Consider the following 27,820-nt stretch of genomic DNA (forward strand, 5'->3'; position numbering starts at 1 on the left):
GACGTCGTTACTCTCAACTATTTACGAACAAACCTTTTCGATGAAAAGAAGATAGTCAACGCTAGAGAATCTGTTATCACTAACGTTGGCATACCTAAGAATAGCACCGATCTCGCAACAAAGTCCTACGTGGACGATATGGAATAACATATACAAAAATTACTTACTACGACTAAGGGATATATCGATGACACACTACTTAGGTTTTCCAAATTTCTATTAAACATTAACGACAACGCTAACAGAAACTTAAATCAACAAACGCTTATGAGTGTATTAACCGCTGACAAACTTCACCAAAGCGATTCTGCAAACACAGATCAAAGTAGTAAAGATACAAAGGAGGACGAGGATGTGAAAAAAATATGGTGCTTCCTCCGATCGCTGAAAAGACAAATAACAATGAGGATGTGAATAAAAATATGATACGTCCCCCGGTCTCGGATACAAAAACAGATAAGATGACAACGAAAGAGGATGATGTGAATAAGAATATGATACGATTGCCGAACACGTATCCAATGTAATATAGTGGAATGTTGTAAACAAGTTCATTGTCTGTCCGACATGGAAAGAGTGAGGAGGTCAAAACGTTCTTTTGTTCGAAAGGGTAAGGTGAGAAGATCTAAACGAATGGCCAGTCTTAAACGAGGCAGTGGACTGTTAACAACTCTTAACAGCAGGGGGCTGCAGGAGCGTTAGGATCTTATATTGGCGATAAAGCATTAAAAGGTGTCAAAAATGTGGTGGGCACGGTTGTAAACAAAGGGATCGATTTATTACCGATAGAGTTACATAGGGATATCAGTACTGCGGACCGGGAACGAATTTAAAAAAACGATTAAAGAGAGGCGATCCCGGTGTAAACAAGTTGGACGCCGCTTGTAAAGAACACGATATCGCATACGCAACGTACAGCGATAACGAAAGAAGAGCGGCAGCAGATCGTAAATTAGCCGATAGCGCTTGGGAAAGAGTTAAAGCTAAGGACTCGAGTATCGCGGAAAAGGCTACGGCATTGGCGGTTACAAACGTGATGAAGTTAAAAGCAAAGTTAGGCGGTGGAAGAGTACGAAGACGAAGAAACGATCAAAAAGGAATAATATAAAACGCCTTGTTGAAATGATGAAACGAAAAGCGGGCACCTTAAGTCCTACCCTATGACCGGATCAGGGATGGGCGGTAAAAAAAAACATCGTCGCCGTCTCCAATAAAGGGAATACCAGTGCGTACGCTATCGAATATAGAACTCATGTGGTACGCGAGAAAACTAAATATAGCCGATTTTCGAGGAGTCTTCATGTTGGACGCATTACCCACACAACCGAAGACCAACGAATCTGCGATAAATCTTGACCAATTAATCTTGACCGCAGTACCGGAACACATTGGGTATATTATAGAAAACGTGGACGGATGGTGGACTATTTCGATAGTTTCGGTAATTTGCGTCCACCTAACGAATTGATGCGTCCGTCAGTCCGTCGCGTCCCGCCGTGACTCGGTTCGATCCCTAGCCGACCTGGTTTTTTTTCACTTTAAATATTATTTATTTATTTAATTCAAACCGACCGGTACACAACAGCTGATCAACAGCGGTACCAACCTTTGAATTAATTATTATAAATAATATTCAAAGGGAACACATATTACTAAAGTTGGCAACCCTGCAGAATTTCAAACATCCCGCTCAGGGAAAATGGAAAACCAAAATGGCGGGCGCGATACCAGCGCTCCCCACGGATGCGGAGGGCAAAACTGACGCCGTACCCCTATTTATACACTATTGATATAGTTACATTTTTTAGTGAGCATGGGCAGTATACCATCTGGTCCAGCACTCTTGTGAATATCTAATTTATTTATACAAGTATATATACCATTAATGGAAATATCAACAGTATACATCATAAAAGGAATAACTTCAACAAATTCTGTATAAGAAATATCATCAATATTACATTGTTTGTAAATGGATCTAAAATAATTTGCAATAGCATTAACAATCTCGATAACCGACGTATAAGTTTGAGAGTTTTGATACATGACATCAAGAAAAAACATTGTTAGATCTATTTAAGTTAACAAATTTCCAAAATATTTATTATTCATTGTAATGAAATTTTCTATTTCTAAATTAAAATTATTAAAATCTCTTCTAGATAGAAATTTACATACACATCTCAATTTAGCAAAATATTCAGTTAACTGGTCTGTTTTATATTATTTAGGTCCATTAATCTTCTGAATAATGCAAGTCTTAAGCTCCAAACTGTATTGTGATGGAAATTTTGGCTTAGTATCATTTTTTGGAACAATAATTCAATGCCACTGTACATAAACATATAAAATGTAGTCCTCAAGCGATAATTGTTTAAATCAAATTAGGCAAGAAAATTACTCAAATATTTGTTTAGCATAGAAAAATTATAAAAGTTAAAATTGTAGATCCCTCATCATCAATACAAGTTACCATTATTTCAGAATAATAAAGAATATCTAAGGAAAGATAATAAATATCACAGGGCACTATTGATTCAACTGAAGATAAGAAATATTTACATTTAAAAAAGAAAATCAAATCTTTAGACAAAGATTTCACACGTGAAGTACAGGGGGGGGGGGGGGGTCATTCAACAATTTCCAATAAGTAGAAAAGATAGAAAAACAAATCATTTTGTGTAGATTATTTTTTTATTTTCAACATAATCTCCTTTTAACTCTATACACTTTTCCAAGTATTTCTCCAACATTTTATTTTAAGCTGTCCAAAAAATAGGATTTAGTTTAGTTTTCAACCCGATGACATTTTGTTAATAAAATTTCAACTTTATGTTACTATTTGTGATTTTTTTGATGAAGGTACATTTAGGTACTACTATAAATTATTAATTAAGAGTTTTAACTAATTTAACATTTTTTATATTATTACTAATTAAAATCTACTATTTCATTTTATATAATTAATTGTATTAAATTTAATTAAGTTCTTCTGTTTAAGTTTTCTAATTATAATCTCAATTCTCTAAAATAATTTCTTTCCATAATAGTTTGATCAGAGCTAACTTTAATTATACCTTTATTTTTATTTTTATTATGTTTATTTTTATTTTTTAAAATCGATAATGTACTATTATAATCTTTCAATACTATTTTGAGCAAGACAAACTCTACTGGGATTTCAAAAAAAAATATTTTAAGGCAAAAGCACTAACAATTGCATCATCATCCTATGTATAATTGTATTTACATTTTCTCTAATCGCATTAAAATCCTATTTTCTATTTTCACATAGTTCATCTCTTTTATGTTAAACAGAAGTATTTTCGAGTGAATTACAATCATTAATTTCTTCAATAATTATCAACCGATCCATAAAATTAGTAGTTAATGTTGATGATTCTTGTTCATCAATAAATTTATTAATTTTGATATAATTTCAAGAGAAATATTTTAATTACTCCTTAAAATGCGGTATAATTTTCAGACCTGCCTGACAATCATCACAAAAAAAATGTTTAAGTTCTCTTCTTTAATTCAAGACACCTCACTTCAGCAATAGTCAATTCAGCGCATTCTGTGTGTAACAGCATACAACACTGACGAATTTTGATCCGCCACAGTTAAAACTGCATGATGCACACGTGGAAGACATAAGTTCAAAATGTAAATAACCGAAAAGAGTAGAGCACCCATGATAAAACAAGCAGCTATCCCTCGAAACAGTGAGACAATATGATTGCCAAATAATAAATTTAGCTGCCCAAAACCCAAGTGAAAGGTAGACTTTGAAGGCCTACCTTTCACGTGTTGTTTTGAGATTATATCAAATATCGCTAATATGCACAAAGTGCAACACAATCAAATCATTTGAGTGCAAAAATACAAAATCTAAGACATTGTGTATAACTCGCACAAAAATCAACAATCAATAAAGTACTGCACTCGACTATCAGTAAAGTTCAAAAGAAAAAAGTAGAAACCAAGCGTACGTATTACTCATGTGACAGCACCACTCTCAAATTTAATGAAAATTAAATTTTGACATATATTTTCTTATTCAGGACATAATTACAACAAGAAGGTGCTCCTCTTTTAGTAAAACATCCCACATATATTAAAGACATATTTTAGAAAAAAATTTCAAGCAACAAAGATTACAGAAAATAGAATGTAATAATACAATATGAACTTGTTACATAAACATTAATTTTTTTTAAATTTCAAATTAAGATCCTTCTTCCATCTTGTGGGGAATATTTTTTTTACAAAAGTGTGGATAAATTTTCATAAAATATATCAAGGGAAAATAACAATGAAACAAGTAATAATTGAAAATATTTTTTTTTTCATTTAAGATTTACTTCCAGGAAATAAATATGATCTGATATCTAGAGAAAGAACATGCTACACAATTCAGCTTGTTCACAACAAAAGATATAAAATAAAAACTAGATTCATTTAAATTATTCTATAATATTTCTTGAAAAAATTATTTTTTATATGCTTTAATTATAATGCAAAGACTGTGCAGTTTGTTGACAACTCTACTACTGCAAAACAAAAAGTGAAAATACTGTGACTTAATATTGTAAGGATATTTACTTTAAGGATGTACATCAATCGGCTAACACTAGGATTACTATTCATCTAAGGTATTAAAACAACCAAAAATGTTAAAATACAAAATGTTTACAAATTCACCTACTTTATGTATGGCTGATGAAGTGCGACAAGGCTGGCATGAATCGTAAGTGTAACAGCAGCCAAATGGAAATAATCAAAAAGTACTGGTAAATGATAATGAAGTCCTTTGGTTGCAGAAAAATGAAGTTGTAATGCACGACTAGAAACACAAGATATAGCGCTATGCTGTTCAGGACCAAATGTCTGATCCGTGAACCATAATTCAACCGATAATGAGAAGTCTGCCCTGTCCAATGTCTCTTCAATCTAGAAGTAAAAAATAAACCAACGACAAAAAAATTATTAAAATAATAAAAAAAATAATGATACAAAAAACGTTTTTTCATACAAAACTGGTGATTAATTATTAATTACTGTTATAAAATAATTTTTTTTTGTTATTTACTAATACGAGCGTTCTGCCATGCTTTGTATGAGATTAAGGTTTTTTGCTAGAACTAATATGATATTAGTAATCGGTTTCTCAATTGTTTTAAATTAACGGTATATATCATATTTAAATCTATTCAAGTCAAGGCTATTCAAGCATAATTTGAAAAACTAATTGTCATTTTTTTCACAATGAAAAGCTTAAACTAATAGTAATTCTTAGCTATTGTAATTTGAAAAATTAAGATGACTACCAATCTGGAATTTACAAACATAAAATCTTCCACTTATTTTTATTTTATAGAGAATGTTAGCTGAAAAATATACACAAAATTTCATTAAAATAGCTGTCGATTCTGGAGACACAAATTTATATTTAAAAATAGCTGACGAGCAGATAAAAAGCATTTCTATATCTATACGAACGTTTTTCTTGAGTAGATAATAGGAACACACTATCAAAAATCAGGCATTTTTTTATCAAAAGGTAACCCTGTGTAAGGAGTTTTACTATAAACCTTCCATCAGCTACACAGCCATGAAATGTTTCTTTTTAAAAAAAAAATCTTCCACTGATGTTATTATATATAATTTTTTGAATATTCATCAACATATTGACCAATGCGTTAATAAAATTTAATATTATACAAAATATAAAACACTAAAATTCCAGTACTGGACAGCAATATTTACATATTTACTTGTAATATTATTAAAAATTTCAAAATATAAAATGACAAACAATTAAAAGAGTATGTTTTAATGTAATAGACAAAGAATTTAATACCAACTGAAGATGCGGGATACTGCAAAAAAATAGTTATTGGAAATGAATATGGTAAGTTTAACTTATCTAGTTACTGAGTTTTGATGGTTTATATTTCATATATACATATATATATCTAACATATGCACACACTTGTACACACAAACCCACACACAGAGAGAGAGAGAGATCATCTATAAATATAATTATCAATAAAAACACACCTCCTAATACTAAGCTTAATGTAGACTACAACTTATATAAGTGCTTTTCAAATCTACTGATTCCCCACAAGTTGAAAACAAAGATGGTGAATCAGTTTTCTATACTGCATTATAGTTTTAATTATATAAATACAGTTAAAATTACAATTTCAATACTACCTTAGGTATTACCTTTGTCGTTAAGGTATAACTGACAGTTATCATGATCCAATGATTAAATTCTGATACAACTACACCAGCTACCAAGATAGGTTGCCAATTTACACAATTCATCGCTTCCAAAATTTATCTCCCCATTTATAAGTATGTAATGTATGTGATTGTGCATTTACTTCCAATGAGGTAGGTAGCAACATTTGAAAAATTCTTTCTTTCATTTACGTATACTCTCAAATGTTCTCTATCTTTCTGTTTAGAGGATCTGTTACTGGCTAATTTTTTTATGTTCATTATAATATAATATAAATGCTACACAATTAAACTTTAGGCACAATATCACACAGCAGCATGCCCATTGATAACCCTTTTTCCTGTACACAGAAGCTATCATAGAATGTAAAATAATTTTATTTAATATGTTATGAACGATTACAACAATTATTTGTTATTGTTTAATTTTCTTTCTTTTTTTTATTATATTAGAAAGAAGACATGCAAAGGTGCAATTTTGAAATTTATGAGCGGTTTGAATAAATTAATCATAGTTAAATTGAATGGTGAATTTACATACATCATTATAAATATATCTAATGTATTATAAATAAATATATCAAGTGTTTTGTTTTCAAGTTACGTAGATATGTAGAAATCAGGGTGAAATATTTCACCCTGATTTCTGCTCCAAGGGTAAAATGAAGCCATACTGAAATTCCCGAGACTCAAACTAAGGGGAAAATTTGTCGAATTTAACGACATCACAAAACAGAATAAAAAATTTAATTTGGGAAAATGAAAATATATAAATTTTATCTCATAACAATTTATTATCGAAATACTTATTTACGATGATTAAAGGTATAAAAATACTATTTTGTTGAAAACAGCAGTCAGCACAATTTTTTAATCAATCCATGTTTCTCAAGCACATATTATAGCAGTGTGACCATTCCTTAATAGTTATAGCAGCTTCTATGATGCGATTTTTTTTGTGTGCCAATACATGTAATAATAAACCAATGTTTTCATTTAACCCTAAAGAAAATAGTTTGATGGCATTTGATGAGGATATCACGTCAACCATTTTACTGGTCCGTTTTGACAGATTCCATCAGTTACTGTAAACAATATTTTAAGTAATCTTTAACGTTATAAGAGAAGTGAGCTGGTGCATTATCATGCATGAACCATATCCTCTGGATACCTGCCGTGGATCTTCTAATAGTTCAATTGAATTCACGTATAAGAAATGTAACTAGTATACTCCTTAAAACTTCTGTGGAAAGAAAAAAGAACCAATGAGATTGCCACCAAAAAATTCATAACATACAATAATCAGAAAAGTAATGCGAGAGAAATGAGTTGTGACAGTTTCATGTTGGTTTTTTGTGTGGATATTTCAGAAACTGACAATTTTATTTCTAAATAAAGAACAATTTATCAGTAACAAGAATAAAACTTACAAAATTGGAATTTTTTACACATCTCTGCAACACTTTTTCAGTAATTATTAAATACAGTTCTGGAATTCATATATTTAATTCTTCTGGTCAAAAATCATACAAACTATCAAATTTGACTCTTAATTCAAATCCAAGAATTTCAGTAAAGGTTCATTTATTCTTGGAACATAAATCAAGGTGAAATATCTCATTGATCATAACTTGAAAAGAAAGTGTTTGTTTCTGAACGTTTTAAGGTTTTTCTGACATTAATGTCCAAATCAGCTCCCCAAGTATTTGCTGTACAATTTGGAATCACCTTATCTACTGATATAATTACATTCGATTTACATGGAGATACACTTATACATATGAATGGATAAAAAACCCATACAGGATAAACATGGACCTCCTCTTTCTTTGAAACCAGTTGGACTAATTATCCTTTTGTAAAACTAACTTTTTCTGGTGTTCTAATTACTCTAAAAATCAAATTACTCTGTTTAATCAAAAATAGTTGATTTTCTCTTTTTCTTAAAGAAATCATTATGATACACATTTTTAGATTTTAATTATTTATTAATTCACTTTCTTTAGACTTTACAGCAATAGCATTATAATAAATAGATGATAATTAATAGAATTACAGTATCTTTTTGAAAGCATAAGGCATTTTATTACAATATTATATGAATTAAATTAATATATATAAACAAAAATAAAATGTTTTAAATTTATTAATTAACTGTTTACACAGTTAATTCTACTCAGTAAATCTACAACAAAAAAATACACCATGCAACGTTGATGCAAGGTGTATTTTTAACATCTTTTACACAAAACAATGAACTTCAGTAATTTAACAATGTTTCTATAGAAAGTATGAAGGGTACACCAGATTTTATTACCGTTTAATTTTAATTTTGATATATATTACATATAATTTATCATTTTAAACTATGTAAAAAAAGGTTGGTGGCACAAATATGATAAATAACTGCACAACAGATCTTTGAATTATTTTTTTTTCATTAATTTCTAAATTTATTTAACTATATTTGTGGGATTTGATTTTTATTCCTAATAATCTGATAGCAACTTACTACCGATCATGTTTACAACTCTGTTTTCACTATGTTCTATATCTTTTTTTAAGGTAGGTCTGAGAGTTAACCCCATACTTTCACTGAATATTCTAAATTGCCCCCGATCCTCTCAGTACTGTTTTCTCAGTGCAAGAAGATATTTTCTCCTCGGCCTTCTATATTTATGGAATTTCCCTAATTACTGCCTCTTCATAAAAAAAATTACAGGTACCATATGTCATGTTCAAGAAAAATAACTGAAGAGTATCTATATCAATCAAATCGATATAATCTTAAATAAACTATTAATACAAGAAACATCAAAAACCATTAGACTGCCAACTTACTTTATGACTGTCCACCAGAATATGGACTCTGAACATAATGCAATCATCCAGACATACTTCCTCATTGCGATACAATATTTGGAAAGTTTTACTAACACCACAGCCATTTACTACACATGCTGGAAAGACAAGATCTGTTCCTGTAACAAAAAAAATACTTCTTATATATTCTGAAAACATTATTAAAAAAAAGTAGAACATACACACGAATTCACACATTGTCCACAATTCTCTAAAATTCTTTATCATAAGAATAATATTAAAAATAATAAAGCAAAATAAAAAAAGTAATATAAATAAATGAAAAAATTAACATTTCATAAAAAGTAATTTAATTTATCAAAGAAATGCTAAAATGTTTAAAATAAATTGAAAAAAAAATTACATTATATATAAATTGGAATCGCTTTCATAAAGCGATATAAATTGTCATGATTAGCATATTTCTCTTTAGGTTTTTTTTTACCTAAAGACTGTCCATTACTAACCACTACATTATTTCAGTTCTTCTTTTTTCTAGTCTTCTTCAGGTACATTTCTTTCCTCTTGTATATTACACTGACCAGCTGGCCTCTCATTATCTTGTTACAGTTACCTTTTCCTACACAAAACAGTTAATAATAAAACCAGTTTGATAAATGGTTCTTATTTCATTATCAAAAATAAAAATACATAAAAAATACTTAAAATGATATAAACAAATTAAAAAAAAAAAAACATTTTTCTAAATATCACATTTTTCTGGTTATCTTTCAAGTACCAAAGTAAACCAATTTTAATCGATGTAAATATTGATGTATATTTAATCAATGTATATTGTTCAAAATGTTAGAACTTAAAAAAACTTACTTTCACTGTAAATATTAAAAAAGATTATTTATGAGCAAGTATGATGATTTTATGGTTTGCACTACTTTGCGTATTAAACTTTCATTTGATAATTTGCCTACTACATAAAGTCTCTTTTTCATTTCAATATACTTAATTTTTATTAATTCTATATGAAACTCGATGGACAATTCCATCTTCTAATCTATGCAAAAAATGAAATCAAAACACATTCCTTCAAGTATTTTACACAATTTATTTTTTATATTGAACACTGTTCACACATACAACCGTGCTTTTTCAAAATAGAAATTTGTCTCCAAATTTATTTTCAAAATTAGTGATCACTTTTTTTTTTTTACAAAAAAATATTATTTAGGGGCAATTATGATTATCTACATGGAACTCTATGGACAATTCCATCCTCAACTCTACAAAAAAATTAAATCAGTACACATTCTGTCAAGCTCAAACTTTCATTCGATCATTTTCCTACTATATGAAGTTTTTTTTATATTTCAATGTAAGACATTTTTCTATATACAACTCTATGCATAAACAAATTTATGTTGAGCTAATGTTTTTTGCAAACCATTTATAAACTAAATCTCAACAAAAGAGATGCGATGAACAAAATGTATCACAATTTATATTTTCTTAATAGTGATTTGTATCTTACTGAATTCATCCTGTAGAATTTATTGTAGGATAAAAACAATATGTCTCATATTAAAATGGGATCCCTATAGAAAAACTGGAATTGAACAAGTAACCAGCGACATTAGTCGATTAATTTTCAATCAAAAACACACAGGACTTTGACCATAATTGACCAGTCTTAAAAGTTTTTTAATGAATTACTAATTTTCACTTCTATCTTTTCATTTGAATAGTTTGAATTTCATACATAATCGGATCAGATGAGTTCTCTCACTAACACCGCTTCAGTACCTTTTTTAACTTCAAGAAGATTGAGAAAAAAGATTCAAAGTAAGTTATACTCTTATTTGGAAATAACTGGGCTGCTTAGACTTAGACAAGTAAAATTTCTGTATTACAGTATGTCTTTAGAATCCTTGTACATATTTTATATTTTCACTTAGCGATGTACTTATAAAAGAGGGAAAAAATTGGATTTAAACATCAACTCTGAGCTGACACCGATTTTGTCACCTCTGCTAACTTCAGATTGTATGAAAGTTCGTGCATATTCATTTGGACCAATATTTGTCCTTTTTTAACTTCAGTGCATTCCAGTTCTACTTAAAATCCATAGGATGCCGAGCAACCATATATTACTAGAGTAAAAAGCACTTTTTCCGTGAGTGCATTTCTAAATTAGAACCTCAATCTTCTTGATGTGTGAACAGTGTCTAAAATAAATATTAAATAAATTGCAAAAATACTTGATGGGGTGTGTTTTATATATATACACCTATGTATAAAATTTTAAGGCTCAAAAATCTCAAGACTACAACATCAGTTTTATTGAAATTTAGATTTGCATGTTAAAATTTGATGTAAATTGGCTGAGTTGCTCCTAAATCTTTCTTGGCCAATCAGCATCTGCTGATGTTCAAACTGCTTTTGAAGTCTGAATATTTTTACTGTAATTACTGTGGGACTCCCAATAGTTTAATGCACTCCAATAAAAAAACAAGAATACTAATCAAAAAACTTTTCTGTGCATAATTATCTTTTCTGTGGACCTTTTTATTCAGGATTCTTAAACACATCATTTTTATTTATTTCGTTAAATAAATTTATAGGTACAGAAGGTGTCAAAAAACCCCATTTTAAAGATTAGAGAGTTAGTGTCGCCAACTCTCTGTCAAGTTATCATAGTTACCAGAGGGAGCACTAGCAACACTCCTCAATATCCATACTAACACAGACGACGCATTATCTCTGCAAGAGTTCATCCAATTAAACTTTTATACTAAAAAATGGCTAATGATCCAACCTGTTACCCAGTAAGTTGGATTGTGGCTTCCAAATTAACTGGCCTCAAGTTCGATTTCTGCACTAACATTACCTTCTTCAAATAATTCATAAATGACAGTCTAATGTTTCAATAGAAAGGGGAAATATATGTACATACAGATAAATTAACACTATCACATTTTGATTTCAATTACTGTTGAAAAACATTTAACTCAATTGTTTGTTATTAGAACAGTAATTGGCAATTCAGTATAAGAAGCGTACTTTCTCTTAGTGCTATATTCTATATTTTAATCAGAGTATTTTCTACAATGCAATATAAAACATAAATGAAAACGAAAGCTGTAATGAACTCACTGTTCTGTTATTGTAGATGATGAAATAAGAATCGCTTAGCAAAATAAGCAAAGTAATAGTCAGCACAGCACAAGAAAGTAAAACAAATAAAAACCATTAAAAAGGAAGTTAACAAGCATGAAAAAGATGGCAAACTCCCAGATTTAAATGCAAAGCAATGACAATAATGAATGGCATGCAACAATACCAGATGTACGAAAAAGAATATCGGGTATCACCCTTGGATGAGGTATAGAATGTTAACTTTAAGGCTAGAATCAAAAATTAAAGAGCAGAAGGGCATTTTAGTTGTGTGCATGGTGGTAAATCGACAATGAACTAGCAGAGATGGTAACTCCTGAACAGAAAGCCTTCAGCGTTTTGCAGTTTGAAAAACTGAATATGTAGTTACAGCTCAAAGTGCATATTCCATAGAAAATTTAATTGTAATCTTCTAAGTGACAATAACATTCGTCGATGCCATAATCGGTTTGAAATGATCGGATGTCTGTGTAAAGGGAAAGGTACAGGATGACTGGGTGTCTGAGAAATGGTGAACAGTCAGGAAGTTTTTTCTGCATAGTCCTAAAAAACCTGTCATCCATATTGCTACAACTGCTGCAGGCTTTAAAGCCTAAGCTGTGCATGTTGATTTCGCGATCAAAATGTTGCAGCTTGAAGATGACAACTTTCTTGATCATATGTGTTTAGTGATGAGTCGCATTTCATCTTAGAGGAAAACTTAATACACATGATCTCCATATTTGGAAGTGAGGAAATCCCCATGAACTCTTATAATGTGAAAGTCTCCCAAAAATGAAATGTTTTTGTGCAATATCTCAACGGCAAATTTACATGTCATCCTTTTTTACTAAAGCAAGCACATGGATTGCTTATTTTGGATATGCTGCATACATTGTTCTTTCCTCAAGTGCAAGATGGCCCACAGAATTTTATTTGACATGATGGTGGCGCATCCTCACTGACATACCTCTATACGGTCTCTGTACATTTTCTAGATTACTGGATCAGTCCACATGGAATCAATGACAGAGCTTGTTTGTAATGCACTTCAAGGTCAGCGTAACTGATCCAATGCGATTTTTCCCTTGGAGTTTTGTAATGGATCTTGTATACGTGTCTCCATTAACTACTGATTTATTACATTTGGGGCACAGGATTGAAACAGCTGTCATTACCATTACTCAGGATATGCTGGTAAAATAACAGAACAAACTTGCCTGTTGGTGAGATGTGAGTCATGACAACTGGTGTTCATATTGAACATTTATAGAGAAAACTATACGAGTTACTCTTTCATTTTATGAAAAAAAGTGAAAAATTGATTCATTACTGTAAATCAATGTTAAGAGATATTAAATAGTCTTAAAATAATACTAATATTCAAACTTTAGAAACACCTCAGAAACTGCCCTTTTTCTAGTATAAATTTAACCTTTTTAAGTTAAATTTATTTTTTAACTCATGTATGATAAAAATACTACTGATCACCCCCAAGACTAGTTTTAACATAACCATTACAGAGGTAAAGAAAAAAAGAATGTTCGTATGTAGGTTAGAAATTTTTCTCAACTTCCAAAATTTCAATTTAAACATAAGATATTTTTATAATGTAACTGATTTTTGAGTCTCTGACCAAGTTATGTTCTACGAAAGATATCCATGAATGTAAATGTTGATCATATCCATCAGTCACCCGTGAATGAAATTTAGATATAAAAACACAAATTTCATTTATGTTATGATTATAGAATAATGATTTCAATTTAATCAAGGTTGATAGTTGATTTTTCTTTGCGATTAAAAACTAATAAATACTTTCATAAATTTAATCTATCTGTTCAAAGGTAGGCCAAATTTAAGCTTTTTGTCAAATTGATTTTATTGCATATCATTATTTATCATATTTACCAGAAGCAACTATACTAAGAGCCATATAACTTAGCAGGTGAATTTGTTAGTCACAAAAAAAATTTAGAAAAAATTGAGTTAATCATTAATCAAGGCTTTCTGCATGAAATGTATAATAATGTATAAAACAACACTTGTATGTTGTTGTTGTTTACTGAAAACAACATCTTCTTATTGATGTGAAAATAGAAAAAATAATTTTCAGGATAGTTCAGGTACTCCAGTTTCAACTGAACAATATTATAACATCGTAAAAAATCCGTAAACGAGTTAGTAACAAATTACAGCTACATAATTCATTGCAATGAAACTGTACTTGAATAGAACTGCCATATGCACTTTTTTAATTCATATAATAGATTCAAATCTAAAACTATGAGATTACAAAATAAATAACATAATAAAGAAACTGAAATAGTATTATTTTAATTCAAATTATAAAAGTCAAATATGTCCTGCACTTATGTCTAATGTTCTTATTTCTGATTCTAATGTTACATTTTAATCAGAAAACCAGTCAGATTCTGAAATGTACTTCTTTAGAAAAAAACCATCATGGGGGTTAGAAATTGGTTTTAGAAATTGTTTAATAAAGCTCATAATCAGCCGAGTGATAAATAAGAATCAGATGAACAACATATTCAAGTATCAAATTTTCAATGTCATCAGTTATTTTTTACTTTTCCAAAACCATGAAAAACTTTTTTTTTCTATTTTTACAGTGATAAAAAGAAAATGAAAAATGACAAGCAAGAGGTTTATACATTTTATGCAGAGAATAATTTGTGAATCTAATAATGCAATAAAATGTTTTGTACAATTCTGTATATGATACCATAAGATAACACTCACCTGTCAAGTAATAGCAAAATACAGGAGTACACAAAGGGGCAATAAGAATTCAGTAAGTAAAGGTTCACAAAGATATCCTAAAAATGTTTTGTTTAAAATTCTATTATCATTAAAATTATTAATATGACCAGGGAAGAGAACTGGACTATCAACTCAAGAACAACAAACATCCCGTGATAAAATTTAACGAAAACTGCAGAGATTTGCTGTTTCTTTCTTTCCTATTATTACATACCACCAAAAAAACCTACCAAAACCTAGGTAATATCAATGACCAATTCAACAGAACTAACTGCCTACACAGTTAAAATCATTTTTAGAGAACGTCTGGCTAGGTACTCTTATACCACAGCTATAAAAGGATTGGGAGATAGTGTAAATCAATAAATTAATGTTTCTCATTTTTTTCAAGATACAATAAATTATAAATACTGCCTCTATACACTCAGGAAGCACAAATAAAAAATCATAAAATGATATAACTACTGGAATTGAAATTAATAAAGATATGTAAAATTAAGTTCTGTTATTACAACTGATAAACCTAAATTCTTAATAGAATTTCATAAACACAGTAAAAATATTAAATTAATTTCAAATGCATACTTTCAAAGGAATACACATTTTATTAATATTGAGGATTTTAATAAAGTACGGTAACATTTAAATAATTAGTAATGCAGAAAATAAAATTAAGCAAACCATAATGAAATTAAACAAGCCAATTTCCATAGCAAAATGATAACATCTCAGCCTTTCACCAAGAGATTCCAGATTCAAATCCTGGTCAGGCATGGCATTTTTCAAACACTACAAATTTCCATTTACATATTCCCACATACAAGCTTCTTTGTAAGCTTCTGTAGTGAATTAATTCATCGTTACAAAAACTACTACTCATATCTCAAAAAAATTTATTTTTTAATATGAGATCACATCATCCCAAGTACCCAAGGGACTCCATACAGGAAAACTCAAGAATTTTAAATGAAAATGATAGGATAATGATAAATAATTTTAAACAGCACTGAAAAACAAAAATTTAGACCAAAAACTTTGGGCTATGAAAAATTAACCAAAATGGCAATTAATATTTTTCACAGCTAGTTTCACATGTGGTCTACATTGCCTCAATAGCAAAATTAAAAAAAAAAAACAATAATAATAATAAATAAAATTCAGTAAATGCTAATGTTTCTAGATCAAAATAACCAGCCTCCACGGTGCAAGTGGTAGTGTCTAGGCCTTTCATCCAGAGGTCCCAGGTTCGAATCCCGATCAGGCATGGCATTTTCACACACTACAAAAACTGTCATTCATCTCAAAATCTGAAGCAATACCTAACGATGGCCCCAGACGTTAAAAATAAAAACAACCATTTTTGAAGTGCGAGATCACTACCCGCAATGTACTGCAGGCCACTTTTGAAACTGTATGTGAAAATTATTTAATAGCCATCACTTTGGTTAGGGTTAACATAGCCTGAAGTTTTTTTGGCAAATTTTTTTTCATGTCCAAAATGATATATAGAACCCTTCCCCCATTTCTAATAAAATGTTTAAATTGGCTCCAACCCTTTCTGTTCTGTACTATTTTTTATCCTTTACAAAATTACAACATCCTATATCTTCCACTATCCATTATGCAAATACTAAATACTTTGTTTTCTTCTACAACTTAGATAAAAATATTATTTTTAGTTTATTTTTACTGATTTAACTATTAAATGACAAAGATTTATACATAATTGGGATTTTTTTTTTAATGGCGGCTTCAATGAACTACTTGTTACAACACAGCTAATATTTTCAGACTGATTAAAAGTTCTGACATTAGTTAGTACTAGAATTATACAGTGGGTTGCTTAACACTTTGAGGACCAGACCATTTTTGGAGATGGTTAAAAAAAATCATATGCTTACATTATTGTTAGAGAAAAAACTGCACAGTGCCTTATGGTAACTATTTGTAAGCTTGTGCTAAAACATTTATAAAATATTTTATTACCTTTTAATGTAAGAAAACTAATGCACTATCAAGTAGAAATGTTTTTTATGGTCATATCTTATTCGAAAATTTTTTTTAAAGATTAAAGATCCCAAAAAATGTTAAAAAACCCAAAAAAATTAGTTTGTAGTCTCGCTTAACTCAAAATTGAAAAACAGTTTTACCGTAGGAATCATGATTTTTAGAATTTTTGTCCTGTTTTGTGTTAAACCTGAAAATTTCATGATTTTTGGCAAGAAATTGTTAATTTTAGTCAAATTTGTAAAATTAAGTTTTTTATAACTGCCAGTACACAAATCACTATCAGGTTGAGCATTCCTAAGTTCTCAATCAGTTTCACTTGGTGTTTGAAGTACACACACATTTTGTTATTACTGCAACTTGCTAAAATAAATATTAGGGAAAAAAACAAAACACTTCGATGACATAAGTATAATATTACAATTCGAACATCACAAACAACTAAAAACAATGATAAACCCACAATGTTTTCGACTCGTCTACAAACTATGCAACACACCAATAAAAACGGTATTTTAAAAAACTAAATAAATAAAATAAAGCATTCCTTTTCACTCTGAATGAACTATGATTTGAGCCAACTCAAAACAATAACAAACTAACAACATTTACATATTACACAACGAACACTACTAAAAATATTCTCTAAAAATAAAAACAAAAACAGTCTTAATAAAACGCAAAAAAGTTCAAAATAATAATTATTTTTGTTTACCATCTGAATATTAAATGTAATATCACATAAGACTTTAAACAATAAACATAACCTCTATCAAGCAGACTGCCATGACATTCAAACATGTGATCAGTACAAACGTCATTTTGACACAGACAAAATTTTTTGCCAAATCATCTTTCTCGCATAAAATGAGACTGACAAAAAATCACCAGTTGGTCTTTTTGATATAAAACTGAACCTCACAAAAAATCATCAATTGGTCTTCAGAGTTAAAAACTCATTAGCAGCACTAATGACGTTCTCCAGCCAAAATTTACGGGCTAATGATTAACTTGTTTCCATAACTATAAATGTGCATTATTCAAAATAAAAATGAAAGTTACTTAATACGCCTATATATGTTGTTCTAAGACAACTGGATTCATGGCCACAGGACTTTAATTATATATCACTGATAATCAGTTTGTTAATTAAATGAATTAATTAATTTAATTTCTATGTTGAGTACTGCTTACCTTTCTTATCTTCATTCTTTTATTACTTCTTGAAGTGTTTTGTGTTTTGGAACCACTCCATTGTCAAAATTTATTGTACTCACTTGTATTGAGTAAGATAAGTTTTGACAACAGTGTGGTTCCAAAATGCATCAACAAGTAACAAAAAAATGAAGCTAAGAAAGGTAAGAAGTACTCAATATAAAAACTATAGTGATCATAACAGAAAATATAACGGTAATTACTATCCTAATACCAACAATTTGAAGTTAATTTAAATTACACTGGCCACTAAAAAAAAAATATGTAACAATTAACACTCACCAAGAATCATCAATCAGAATCTAATTTCATCTAATCTCTTTATAAATGTAGTTATAACATTAACTAATACTACATTTATTACAAAAAGTGTACAAACAAATCTAACAATAAAGAAAAAACAGCACACCCAACATGCGGAATTACAAACATTAAACGATATATAATATTAACTTACTTTGATTTCTTGGTAGACTAACTTCAACTTTTACAGGGAGTTTTGGCGACACTCTTAATGCAACTCTTACTTGATAAAACCTATAAAAAATAATTAAAATAAGACAGAATCCTAATATAATAATAACAAAAATCAAGAAATACAAACATGCAACTAGTTTATACAAAAATGTTTTAACTCTTTCAGGGAAAAACAGCAATACCCACAAAACCACAAAATTTTAACAGCCGATTACTAGCAATGGTAAGAAGTACAACCTTAACCGCTTACCAATTATGTCAGAATAGTATGATGATGACAAATAAAACACAATAACCTTTTGCAAGGTGTTACATCTAGTTGATAGTTCTTAGTTCAGTCGAACATCTGTATGATCATAAAATCATAGCAAAATGCCAGCTGACACACTTCTAATGGCATGTTGAAACCAGCAACCAGATCTGAAATATTTTTACCAATTGCAGCATATATTTTACATGGGCTTATTTGGAAGCCAAAGGTAGACAAAAATTACTCACAGAAACCCATTATTTTCAACTCTAGGATTTTCAATTATTTCACCGTACAAACATTTGAAATATCATATTGAAACAATTTTTAAAGATGTACCACCACAACAAAAATAAGATTTCATAAAATAAAATTAATCCTAGGTTATATAAACAATAAATTATCTTCCATTTACACTACATGCACGGGCTACATTTGACATCAAAACAAACATTTTGACAGAATCCACATCAGGCTGTAGTTACAAACTCATTGTTCAGAGACTGAAACTGAAGCAATAAATCACTTAAATTAGAGGTGCATGACAAATGTTGATCTTACTTTGATGAATAACCTGCTTAACAAAGGATACTGTGTGTATTCAGACAACTGACCTGAGAATTACAACCAGATTAAGTGAAAATTATGAAAATGGATTTATGATGGTTTTTTGTTCTTTACTTAATCTTTTATTGAGTATATGACAACCAGAATTATATGCTTACACATTTTGCCAAAATCAAAGATGTTATAATACACATGTTTTTCGTTATTGGATGTGAAAAGCAAATATAAATCGCATATGTTTCATTTTTATTCTCAGTTACGTTAAAAGTAGAGTTGTGTGTTCGCCAGTTCTAAGTTTTTTTTTTGTCACCTCAGTTTTGGTGACGATTCAGATCTCGATCTGATTTTTGTTGTTAGTGACAATGAAAGTAATAATGACAGAACAACAAAAATCAAAAATTTATAATAATGAGAAATAAAAGAAAGGAATGAGGAAACCAGGAGCAAGACATACGGAAATACAACCTCCACACAGATAAATCTTATTTTTCCAAAAAAGGAAGACTTAGGTCAGAACGTCCTAACTTCTGACTTATTGATGAAGTTTACTTCATCAATAAGGAATAAAATATTAAAAAATTTTAATGAATTGGAAGACAGAAATTTGCAAGATTTTTATCTATCAGGTCTTATAAGATATTATGGAATAAACAGACATCATCCTGATGTAGTGCCTTGTGACGATCCCAGTCACCACACCACCCCTTCCATTCCTAGCCCTAATGGGCTTTGCCAGAGTCATCTTTTAGACCCTCTAAACTTGATAATACAACACAATCATCAGTTTGGCCTCCGTCAGGATGTCATTGAAGCAAGTGCTTCGACATTTCCAACAATATATTTACACAACTTACTACCACCTCCGTGTGACCTCTTCCAACCATGACCACCTACCATAACTTACAACCCTTAACTATCGCTTCTCGGCCTCTGGCCCCGTACTGTAAAGCTTGTGATTTGTGCAACCGGTGCAGACTGATTTTGCAAACGACAGTGTCCTACGTTCACGTCATCGGGGTTGACAACGATCAGCAGCGGTTAGTCAACCTGCGTTGCTGTAAAGTTACGACTGAGCGGCAGCGTAGTGTGTTGCAGGCTAAACAAGGACGTTTCCTTTGTGACAACGTGTCCCCGTTTACGTAGTTGGTGAGGCCAGTAATTTTTTTCAGATCCTCTGGCAGGTTCGAGAAGCAGTTCCCGCTCCGACCTCGCCGGTGGTAGGAGTGTTTCATTCTTCGACTCCTCGATTGTTCGGGCTGCCGAACAGACGGACCGTCGGGGTATAAGAGGTTTGACGCTCACCCAGGACTTGTGATAGGTGATAGAATCGTACAAACTGTGGTTGTAGTGTCTGGCAACACAGTTGGTGTAGTGCTAGATTCAGCGATGGAGCAACCCGGGGGAGGTTGCATGGATGAATTGGTCGGTCTGGCCAAGGACCTGGTCTCCGGTGACCCCTTCTTGCCGAAGAGGTCACTCGGCAGGTCGCCGCCGAGGCCCCGGTCCTCCGATAAGGAGGTCACGGAAGCCCCTCGGGCAGTGGAGCGTCCGAGTGTAGCGGCATTGCAGGAAATCCTGCCCGAAACCGCGGTTCCGAGCTGTCCGGTGAAGGCGAAAGCCGGGCCCGTTCAGCGAGGACCAGGCAAAGAGGGGGGCGCCAGGTCAGAAGTGCGGCGCCCTACGAAGTCTGGGAAGGAGGAAAGCGGAGACGCCAAATCCGTTCCTGCACCCAAGGCTCCGGAGGTTAAGCCTGTCGAAAGGCGGGAGGCCTCGGGGGATAGAAGTGTAGAGCGGATTGAGGAGATGAGGGCCGAGTGGGCCAAAATCTCCTCAAAGAAGGAGTCGCGAGTCGCACTGGAATTGCGCCAGTTGGTCGACTCATATCTTAGTGAATGTACATTGTTGGTAACCGGGCTGGCATTAAAATGCGAGGGCCTCCAGGGTACAAACCTTGCCTTGGATTCGGTCGTCAGTCGACTATCCGGCAAGGTTGACCAGGTTGTGGAAGGAGTTCGAAGCTTCAAGCCTGTAACGGATGAGGCTTTGGGCGAGCTCCACAAGTCGATAAAGAGAGTGGAGGAGAAGGTAAAAAAGCCTATCTCCTTCGCCTCTGTAACTGCCGCGCCTGCGCCTAAGCGGGTAGGTCCGCCGCCGCCAGCACAGGCGTCAGCCAAAATTAAGCGGGCCACTGTAAAGGTGGTCCCAATAAAGCCTGGTCAGGGGGCTTCGTCGGCTATGACGGAGCTAACCCTTAAAAAGATCCTGGACCCGAGGAAGGAAAAGTTCCAGATTTCCCGGGTCACGAAAACCAGGGATCACGGTGTAGTCCTGGAGGTAATTAATGAGCGGCAGGCGAAACAACTGCTGGAGGCCGAAGTTCTTGTTAAGAACGGGCTGAAGGCTCAGCTGCTAGCCGAGCGGAAGCCCCAGATATTGGTGTATGATATGCCAAGGGCAGCGCGGGTGGAGGAGCCTGAAATCCTCACGGCGATACACGGTCAAAATCCAATGTTGGATATGACCGTCGAGGACTTCCTTAGGGAAACTAAGGTGATCAGACAGCTGGGGAGAAAGGAGTCCCTGAAGAGTCACTGGGTACTCGAGACCTCGCCAAAGATCCGGCAGGTCTTAGTGGCCAGTGGAAGATTGTTCTTTGGGTGGACGGCCTGTAGAGTGGTCGACCATGTCCAAGTAGCCCGATGTTTTAAATGTCAGGGATTTGGGCACACCGCTCTCCGATGCCGTGCGCAGAAGGAGATGTGTGGCCACTGTGCCGCTCCGGGGCACAGGGCAACCAACTGCCCTGACAAATCGACGCCACCAAAATGTCCCGCCTGCTGCCAGGTGAAAGGCAGTAATGCTGGACACAGGGTAGGTATGCCCTTGGGGACATCTTTCACTTTGAACGCTTACGCCTGGGGCAGATCAATCTGCATCATCCCCGGGCATCCACGAGCGAGGCCATGAGGCTCCTTGAGGAGTACAACCTTGAGGTCCTCTTGGTCCAGGAGCCGTACGCAGTCGCGGATAGGGTGGTCGGCTTCCACGGGGTGGAAGTTATTCATTCTCGTGGGGGACGGCCGCTCTCTGCGGTTGTGGTTGGCTCTGACGATTTGGGTGTATTCTGGATGCCCCAGTGGTCAGATGAGCAATTCACCGTCATGCAAATCACGAGGGGTACGCTCGATGTTGTACTCGTGTCGGGATACTTCCAGCTTGGATGGAGTATCGATGACTTGTTGGCGAAGTTGGGCGGGATTCTGGACAGTCTCCCGGGCACCAGAGTGCTGGTTGCCCTGGATGCTAACGCCAAGTCTACCGCCTGGGGTTCACCACTCACAGACCCCAGAGGCGTCGGTCTCGAACAGTTCGCAAAAGCCAGGAACCTCTACCTGATTAATGATGCGGAGCAGCCACCAACTTTCTCCAGCGAACTGGGGGAAAGTTACATAGACGTCACTTTGGTGACGGGTGACTTGCTTCGAAGGACAGGTAGTTGGACTGTCTGGCCCGAGGCCAGTGTGAGCGATCATAGGCTTATAACCTATGAAATTGCTTACGGAGGCGGTCCAAGGGCACCAAATCAGGTCGCTACAACCTAAGGGGCCTGGATCGACACAGGCTGAGGCGGGTATGCGATGCTGCATTGCAGTGGAGCATGGAGTCTAGGGAGGAGGTGGAATTGATGGCGGAGATAATCGGCCGGGCCATCAAGACTGGTTGCGACGAGGTCCTACGGCGGCCTAGGCCAATGGACGGACCCGTCACAAGCAGCCAGTCCGCTGATCTGAGCGTGCATGGAACCGTCATGACCCCATTTTCCGGGGGGTCGTCTGTGGAAGGCAGACGGAGGCCCGGCAAGAAATGGTGGTCCTCTGACCTTAGCGTGCTGCGCGCAAGAGTGAGGTCCGCGCGGATAAGGTACCAGCGTTGCCCCCCAACGGGGACCATCGTTAACCACGTGCACGCTGAGCGTCTTCGGATCTACCGGCGTGCCCGTAATACATATGTTCACGCCATCAAGGAAGCCAAACTCAAGTTTTGGAAAGACTCCATGCGGGAATTACAGCGCGATCCCTGGCAGCTCGCGAAGACTTGTTACCGACCAAAGCCATTGCACGTGTTGTCCAGTGTTCGGTGCGGGTTAGGTGGTCGTGACCACACTTTAACATCTGTGGCGACTTACCGGGCGTTCCTGGATACTCTGTTTCCAGATGCTCCGGAGGGGGAAGCGGGAATCGGCGTTAGGGCGGGTGAAACACCATTCCCTGGCGTTCGGACCGTAGAACCCGAAGATATAGACAGAGTGGTTTCTCAAATGGCACTAAAGAAGGCACCGGGGATTGACCAACTTGACCCGGATATTTTCCATCATTTATTGCCTGTCATAAGAGAGCCACTTGGCAGACTGTTCACGGGATGCCTAAGCTGGGGCTGCTTTCCGGCTTGCTGGAAGGTGGCTTTGGTAAGGGTACTCCTGAAACCTGGAAAGGATCCTGGTGAGGTCGGCAGTTATCGACCCATCAGCCTCTTGCCGGTCCTCGGCAAGTTGCTTGAAAGGCTGGTTGTGGAACGGCTCGAAGAAGGCATCGATATGAGCTGTATTCTAAATCGAGGCCAATATGGCTTCATGAAAGGGGTTGGCACCGAGGATTGCATCTTAAATGCTCTTACCGAGGTGGAAAGCGCCGACTGCAAATATGTTTTGGCTATTTTTATTGATATAGAGGCAGCATTTCCTTCCTTGTGTTGGAGTTCTGTCCTCTATGCTTTGGAACGCCGCGATGTTCCCGAAGCCATACAGGCCGTGGTACGAGACTATTTGTCTAACCGTACGGCCCTGTTTAAAGATGCGCACCTAGTTGAGGAAAAATCCGTCACCAGGGGAAGCCCGCAGGGTTCCGTTCTCGGTCCCCTGCTGTGGAACCTGGTGTTCGACGGATTTCTGGGGTTGACATTCCCAGAAGGAGTCACGGCCCAGGCTTTCGCCGATGACTGTCTCCTTTTAGTTCGTGGAAATTCACGACCACAGCTGGAAAGTAGAGCGCAGGCGGCCTTGTCAACCGCCGAAGGCTGGATGGACATGCAAAATTTGAAGATTTCTGTGCCCAAGACGAAGTTTATGCTTCTAAAGGGCGCAGACAAATTATCATGCAGTCGAAACCACCACATTAAGTATAAAGGCTGTGTAATCAGCCGAGTAAGGGTTCATAAGTACCTAGGTGTTTTGTTTGATGATAAGTTGCTTTTTAGCAACCACATCAAACAAGTTGCGGCGGACGCTGTCTCTGTGATGCACAAACTTAGAAGGATTGCTCGGAAAGACTACGGGCTGCCTGGTCGCCAAATGTACTGGGTGTACCGAGGTGTCTTCGAGAGTATGATCGCATACGCGGCGCCAGTTTGGGCGCATAGGTTGGACAGAAATAGAGCACTGCTTCTAAATTTAAGGAGTGCCCAGCGCAGAGCCTTAATTGTATGCACTGGTGTTTTTAAAACAACCTCCTATGAGGCTACTACCGTATTGGGAAAGGCTCTCCCAATCGATTTAGTGGTGAAAGTTCGAGCAGCCATGTGGAAGTTGCAAAGAGGTCGGGAAACCGAGGTATTTGGGATGCGGTTTCGGGCCGGGCTAGAACCGGAACGGAACGGCTATCACAATGCACCGGGTCTAAATTTCGAACAGTTGCCCATTTCCCGCCTGCGGAAGAGGCTTTGGGGCCTCGCGATGGAGGCATGGCAGCATGAATGGCACACTATGACTAAGAGAAGATCTCTGTATAGATTTATACAGGATCTGGGGGGATGGTATGCCTCAAGTTCATTTTTAAGGGCGGCGGGTGCCCAAGTGCTCACCAACCACGTGAATTTGATACAATATCTGTTCAGGTTTCGCCTAGCGGCTGATGAGTTGTGCGTCTGCGGGGAGGTCCAGTCGAACGAACATCTAATGTTCGACTGCCCTGCTCTTGGGGGAGCCAGAGACCGGGCCACCCTGGAACTTAGAGGTCAGGGGGGAAACTGGCCGCTCATAAACGGCGAGTCAATGTGGCGTGAGCCGCATTGTCGGACCGTGTGGGAGTTCCTCGATGAGGTTGCGATGTTCAACCGTCATCGGTAGTTTGTTTAATTTAAATTGGGATTATTGATTCCTGTGGCGTGTCGGTGGAAAACCTTCCTAGAATTAATGGCTGCCATCAGCTAATAAGCTCCAAGCGCTTTAAATGGTGGACAGACACTAGCTGGCAAACAGCGACCGAGGCGTGGCGGCTTAAATTGCCGTCTTTTTATTTTTGTAACTCTTATAGTTTTAAATTGTAACAAGGGGTGCGCCTCCCCGATTTAGTTTTAATGTGACAAGTGAGCGGTAGGGACACATAGGCGAGTGCTGTACGGCGCTCAGCTTAACCGCTCACGCAAGATAGGAGCTCATTAGGAGCATTTAGGTAACGAGGTCGCAAATCTGTTTCCAGGCACAGTAGCCGTTTTTGGCACGGTACATTTGGTCTATGGTCTAGGGCGACCGAATGGGGTGGTGGCGGGAGAAATGCCAGCTAACCAAACCCTTAACTATCATCTTAACTGATTCACAGAAGCGCAATCCCCATGCCTTCCTCTAATAATGAAGGTTTCAAACAAAAACTCTTCCTACATCTAACTTCAATTAGACTATGTACATAGATCATTACTTGACTGAGTCTTTAAACACCAAAAATACTATCCTCATACCAACAAAACAAAGTGTTGATCACAACAACGACAATTTTGCCCTATAATTCTATTTACTCAAAGTTCTCTTGATTTACTTAAAAATCAAAAAAACAGATTCACAAATTTAATAAGCCTCTAATGAAAATATAAATTAAATGATATTATTCAGTCTAGATGGTAAAGAATATATTTATACAGATGGGTTTTGTAGTTTACAGGAAATAAAAAAAAGCGGGGAAGATTGGCTGCTTAAAAAAAATTGGGAGCACTCCTCCAGTGGATGTGAAAGGAAAATTTTAGGTTGTAGAACAAATAAGAAATCAGATATTGTTAATCAAATTGAAAATCACATAAAATCATTTCAAACAGGAAAATCACATTCTGGGAAAATTTGTCAAAGAATGTTCCTTTTGCCTAAGTTATCAGTAAAAAACGCATTCTTTGTACATAGAAAAATATGAACCATAAGTTTACAAAAAAATAACCTGGATATAAAATGTAAACTTGAAATAACTTATGAATATTATAATGAAGTTCTCAAATCTAAATTTAACCTATACTTAGGAAAACCACAATCAGACGTGTGTCCTATATGTGATGAGATGAACTGAAAGTTAAAATAAGCAATGAAAATGACCTAGATATAAAAAATAAGTTACTGTGTGATAAAAATAAACATTTGATTCAAGCGCAAGAGTTTTATGATGAATTGACAACTAAGTAAATTGAAAGATAGGGAACTAAAAAAAAGAAAATAATGAATCAAAGGACTATAGAAATGTGGGGTTTACTCAGAAAATTAAAATTAAATTTGGGTTTAATGAATGATAGAACAATACCATTTACGTAGAAAATTTATGTTCATTTGGAGATAGTGGACTGTGTAGGATAATGCTATGGCTGGAACAATCCCTTGGACCAGTGAGAATGAAGATACCTGATATATAAGATAAACAATATTTAATTTAAAATAAGATTCACTAAACTACAAACTACAAGACATAGTAAATGCACATAATGATACACTCGCTGACAGAACGGCCTTACAACAAATACTAAACACCACTGACTTGCGAGCTGAAGGCAATCTTGCTCCTGACAAGTGCTAAAACATGACCACTCACTATTGGAATGAAGACAATGTTGCTCCCAACTAATGCTATGCACAACTGATTTAATGATCGGCTACAACCAAACTATTACGCGTTCTCCCACCACTTCTCAATGTCCAACATAAACTACCAAAAAAGACCCTTCAGTTGATGTATTATGTATAGACCACCAACAGAATCTACCTTTCCTTGTTCTACAAGTTGCAGAAATATTTTATAACAACAATTATGGGTATTTAATCAGTATTTTTATTTAGTAAAAAGAGAAGATTCAAAAATGTAAATGTACAATGAATCTGAAGCAAAAAATGGGGCAAACAAGTATATTCCAGAGGAATGGTACTCTCTTGTTCAAAAAAAATGTCATGTCATTAGCATTCTGCAGAGTATGGTAAAAGATTACAAATCCTTCCTTGCATCACTCTTTGTAAAAACAATAAAAAATGAAAAGGGCCACTTCAAATATCAAAGT

The 27,820-nt window shown here is 34.8% G+C and overlaps 1 protein-coding gene across 6 annotated transcripts in view; it reads right to left on the reverse strand.

The window, feature by feature from the left end:
* Positions 1-27,820, reverse strand: part of LOC142326431 (protein FAM135A) — a 118,537-nt gene that overhangs the window by 82,438 nt on the left and 8,279 nt on the right. For 5 of the 6 annotated variants that reach the window (XM_075368927.1, XM_075368928.1, XM_075368925.1 and 2 more), the window contains 3 exons: positions 18,689-18,768; positions 9,097-9,236; positions 4,709-4,953 (listed from right to left, as the gene is read on the reverse strand). In XM_075368927.1, coding sequence (XP_075225042.1) covers positions 4,709-4,953; positions 9,097-9,236; positions 18,689-18,768 — 465 coding nt within the window. Of the gene's footprint in view, positions 1-4,708; positions 4,954-9,096; positions 9,237-9,584; positions 9,698-18,688; positions 18,769-27,820 lie in introns of those variants that run through there. The other variant, XM_075368929.1, reaches the window with a different exon arrangement.

This window comes from Lycorma delicatula, chromosome 6 (assembly GCF_047948215.1).
Source record: "Lycorma delicatula isolate Av1 chromosome 6, ASM4794821v1, whole genome shotgun sequence".
Classification (NCBI taxonomy): Eukaryota; Metazoa; Arthropoda; class Insecta; order Hemiptera; family Fulgoridae; genus Lycorma; species Lycorma delicatula.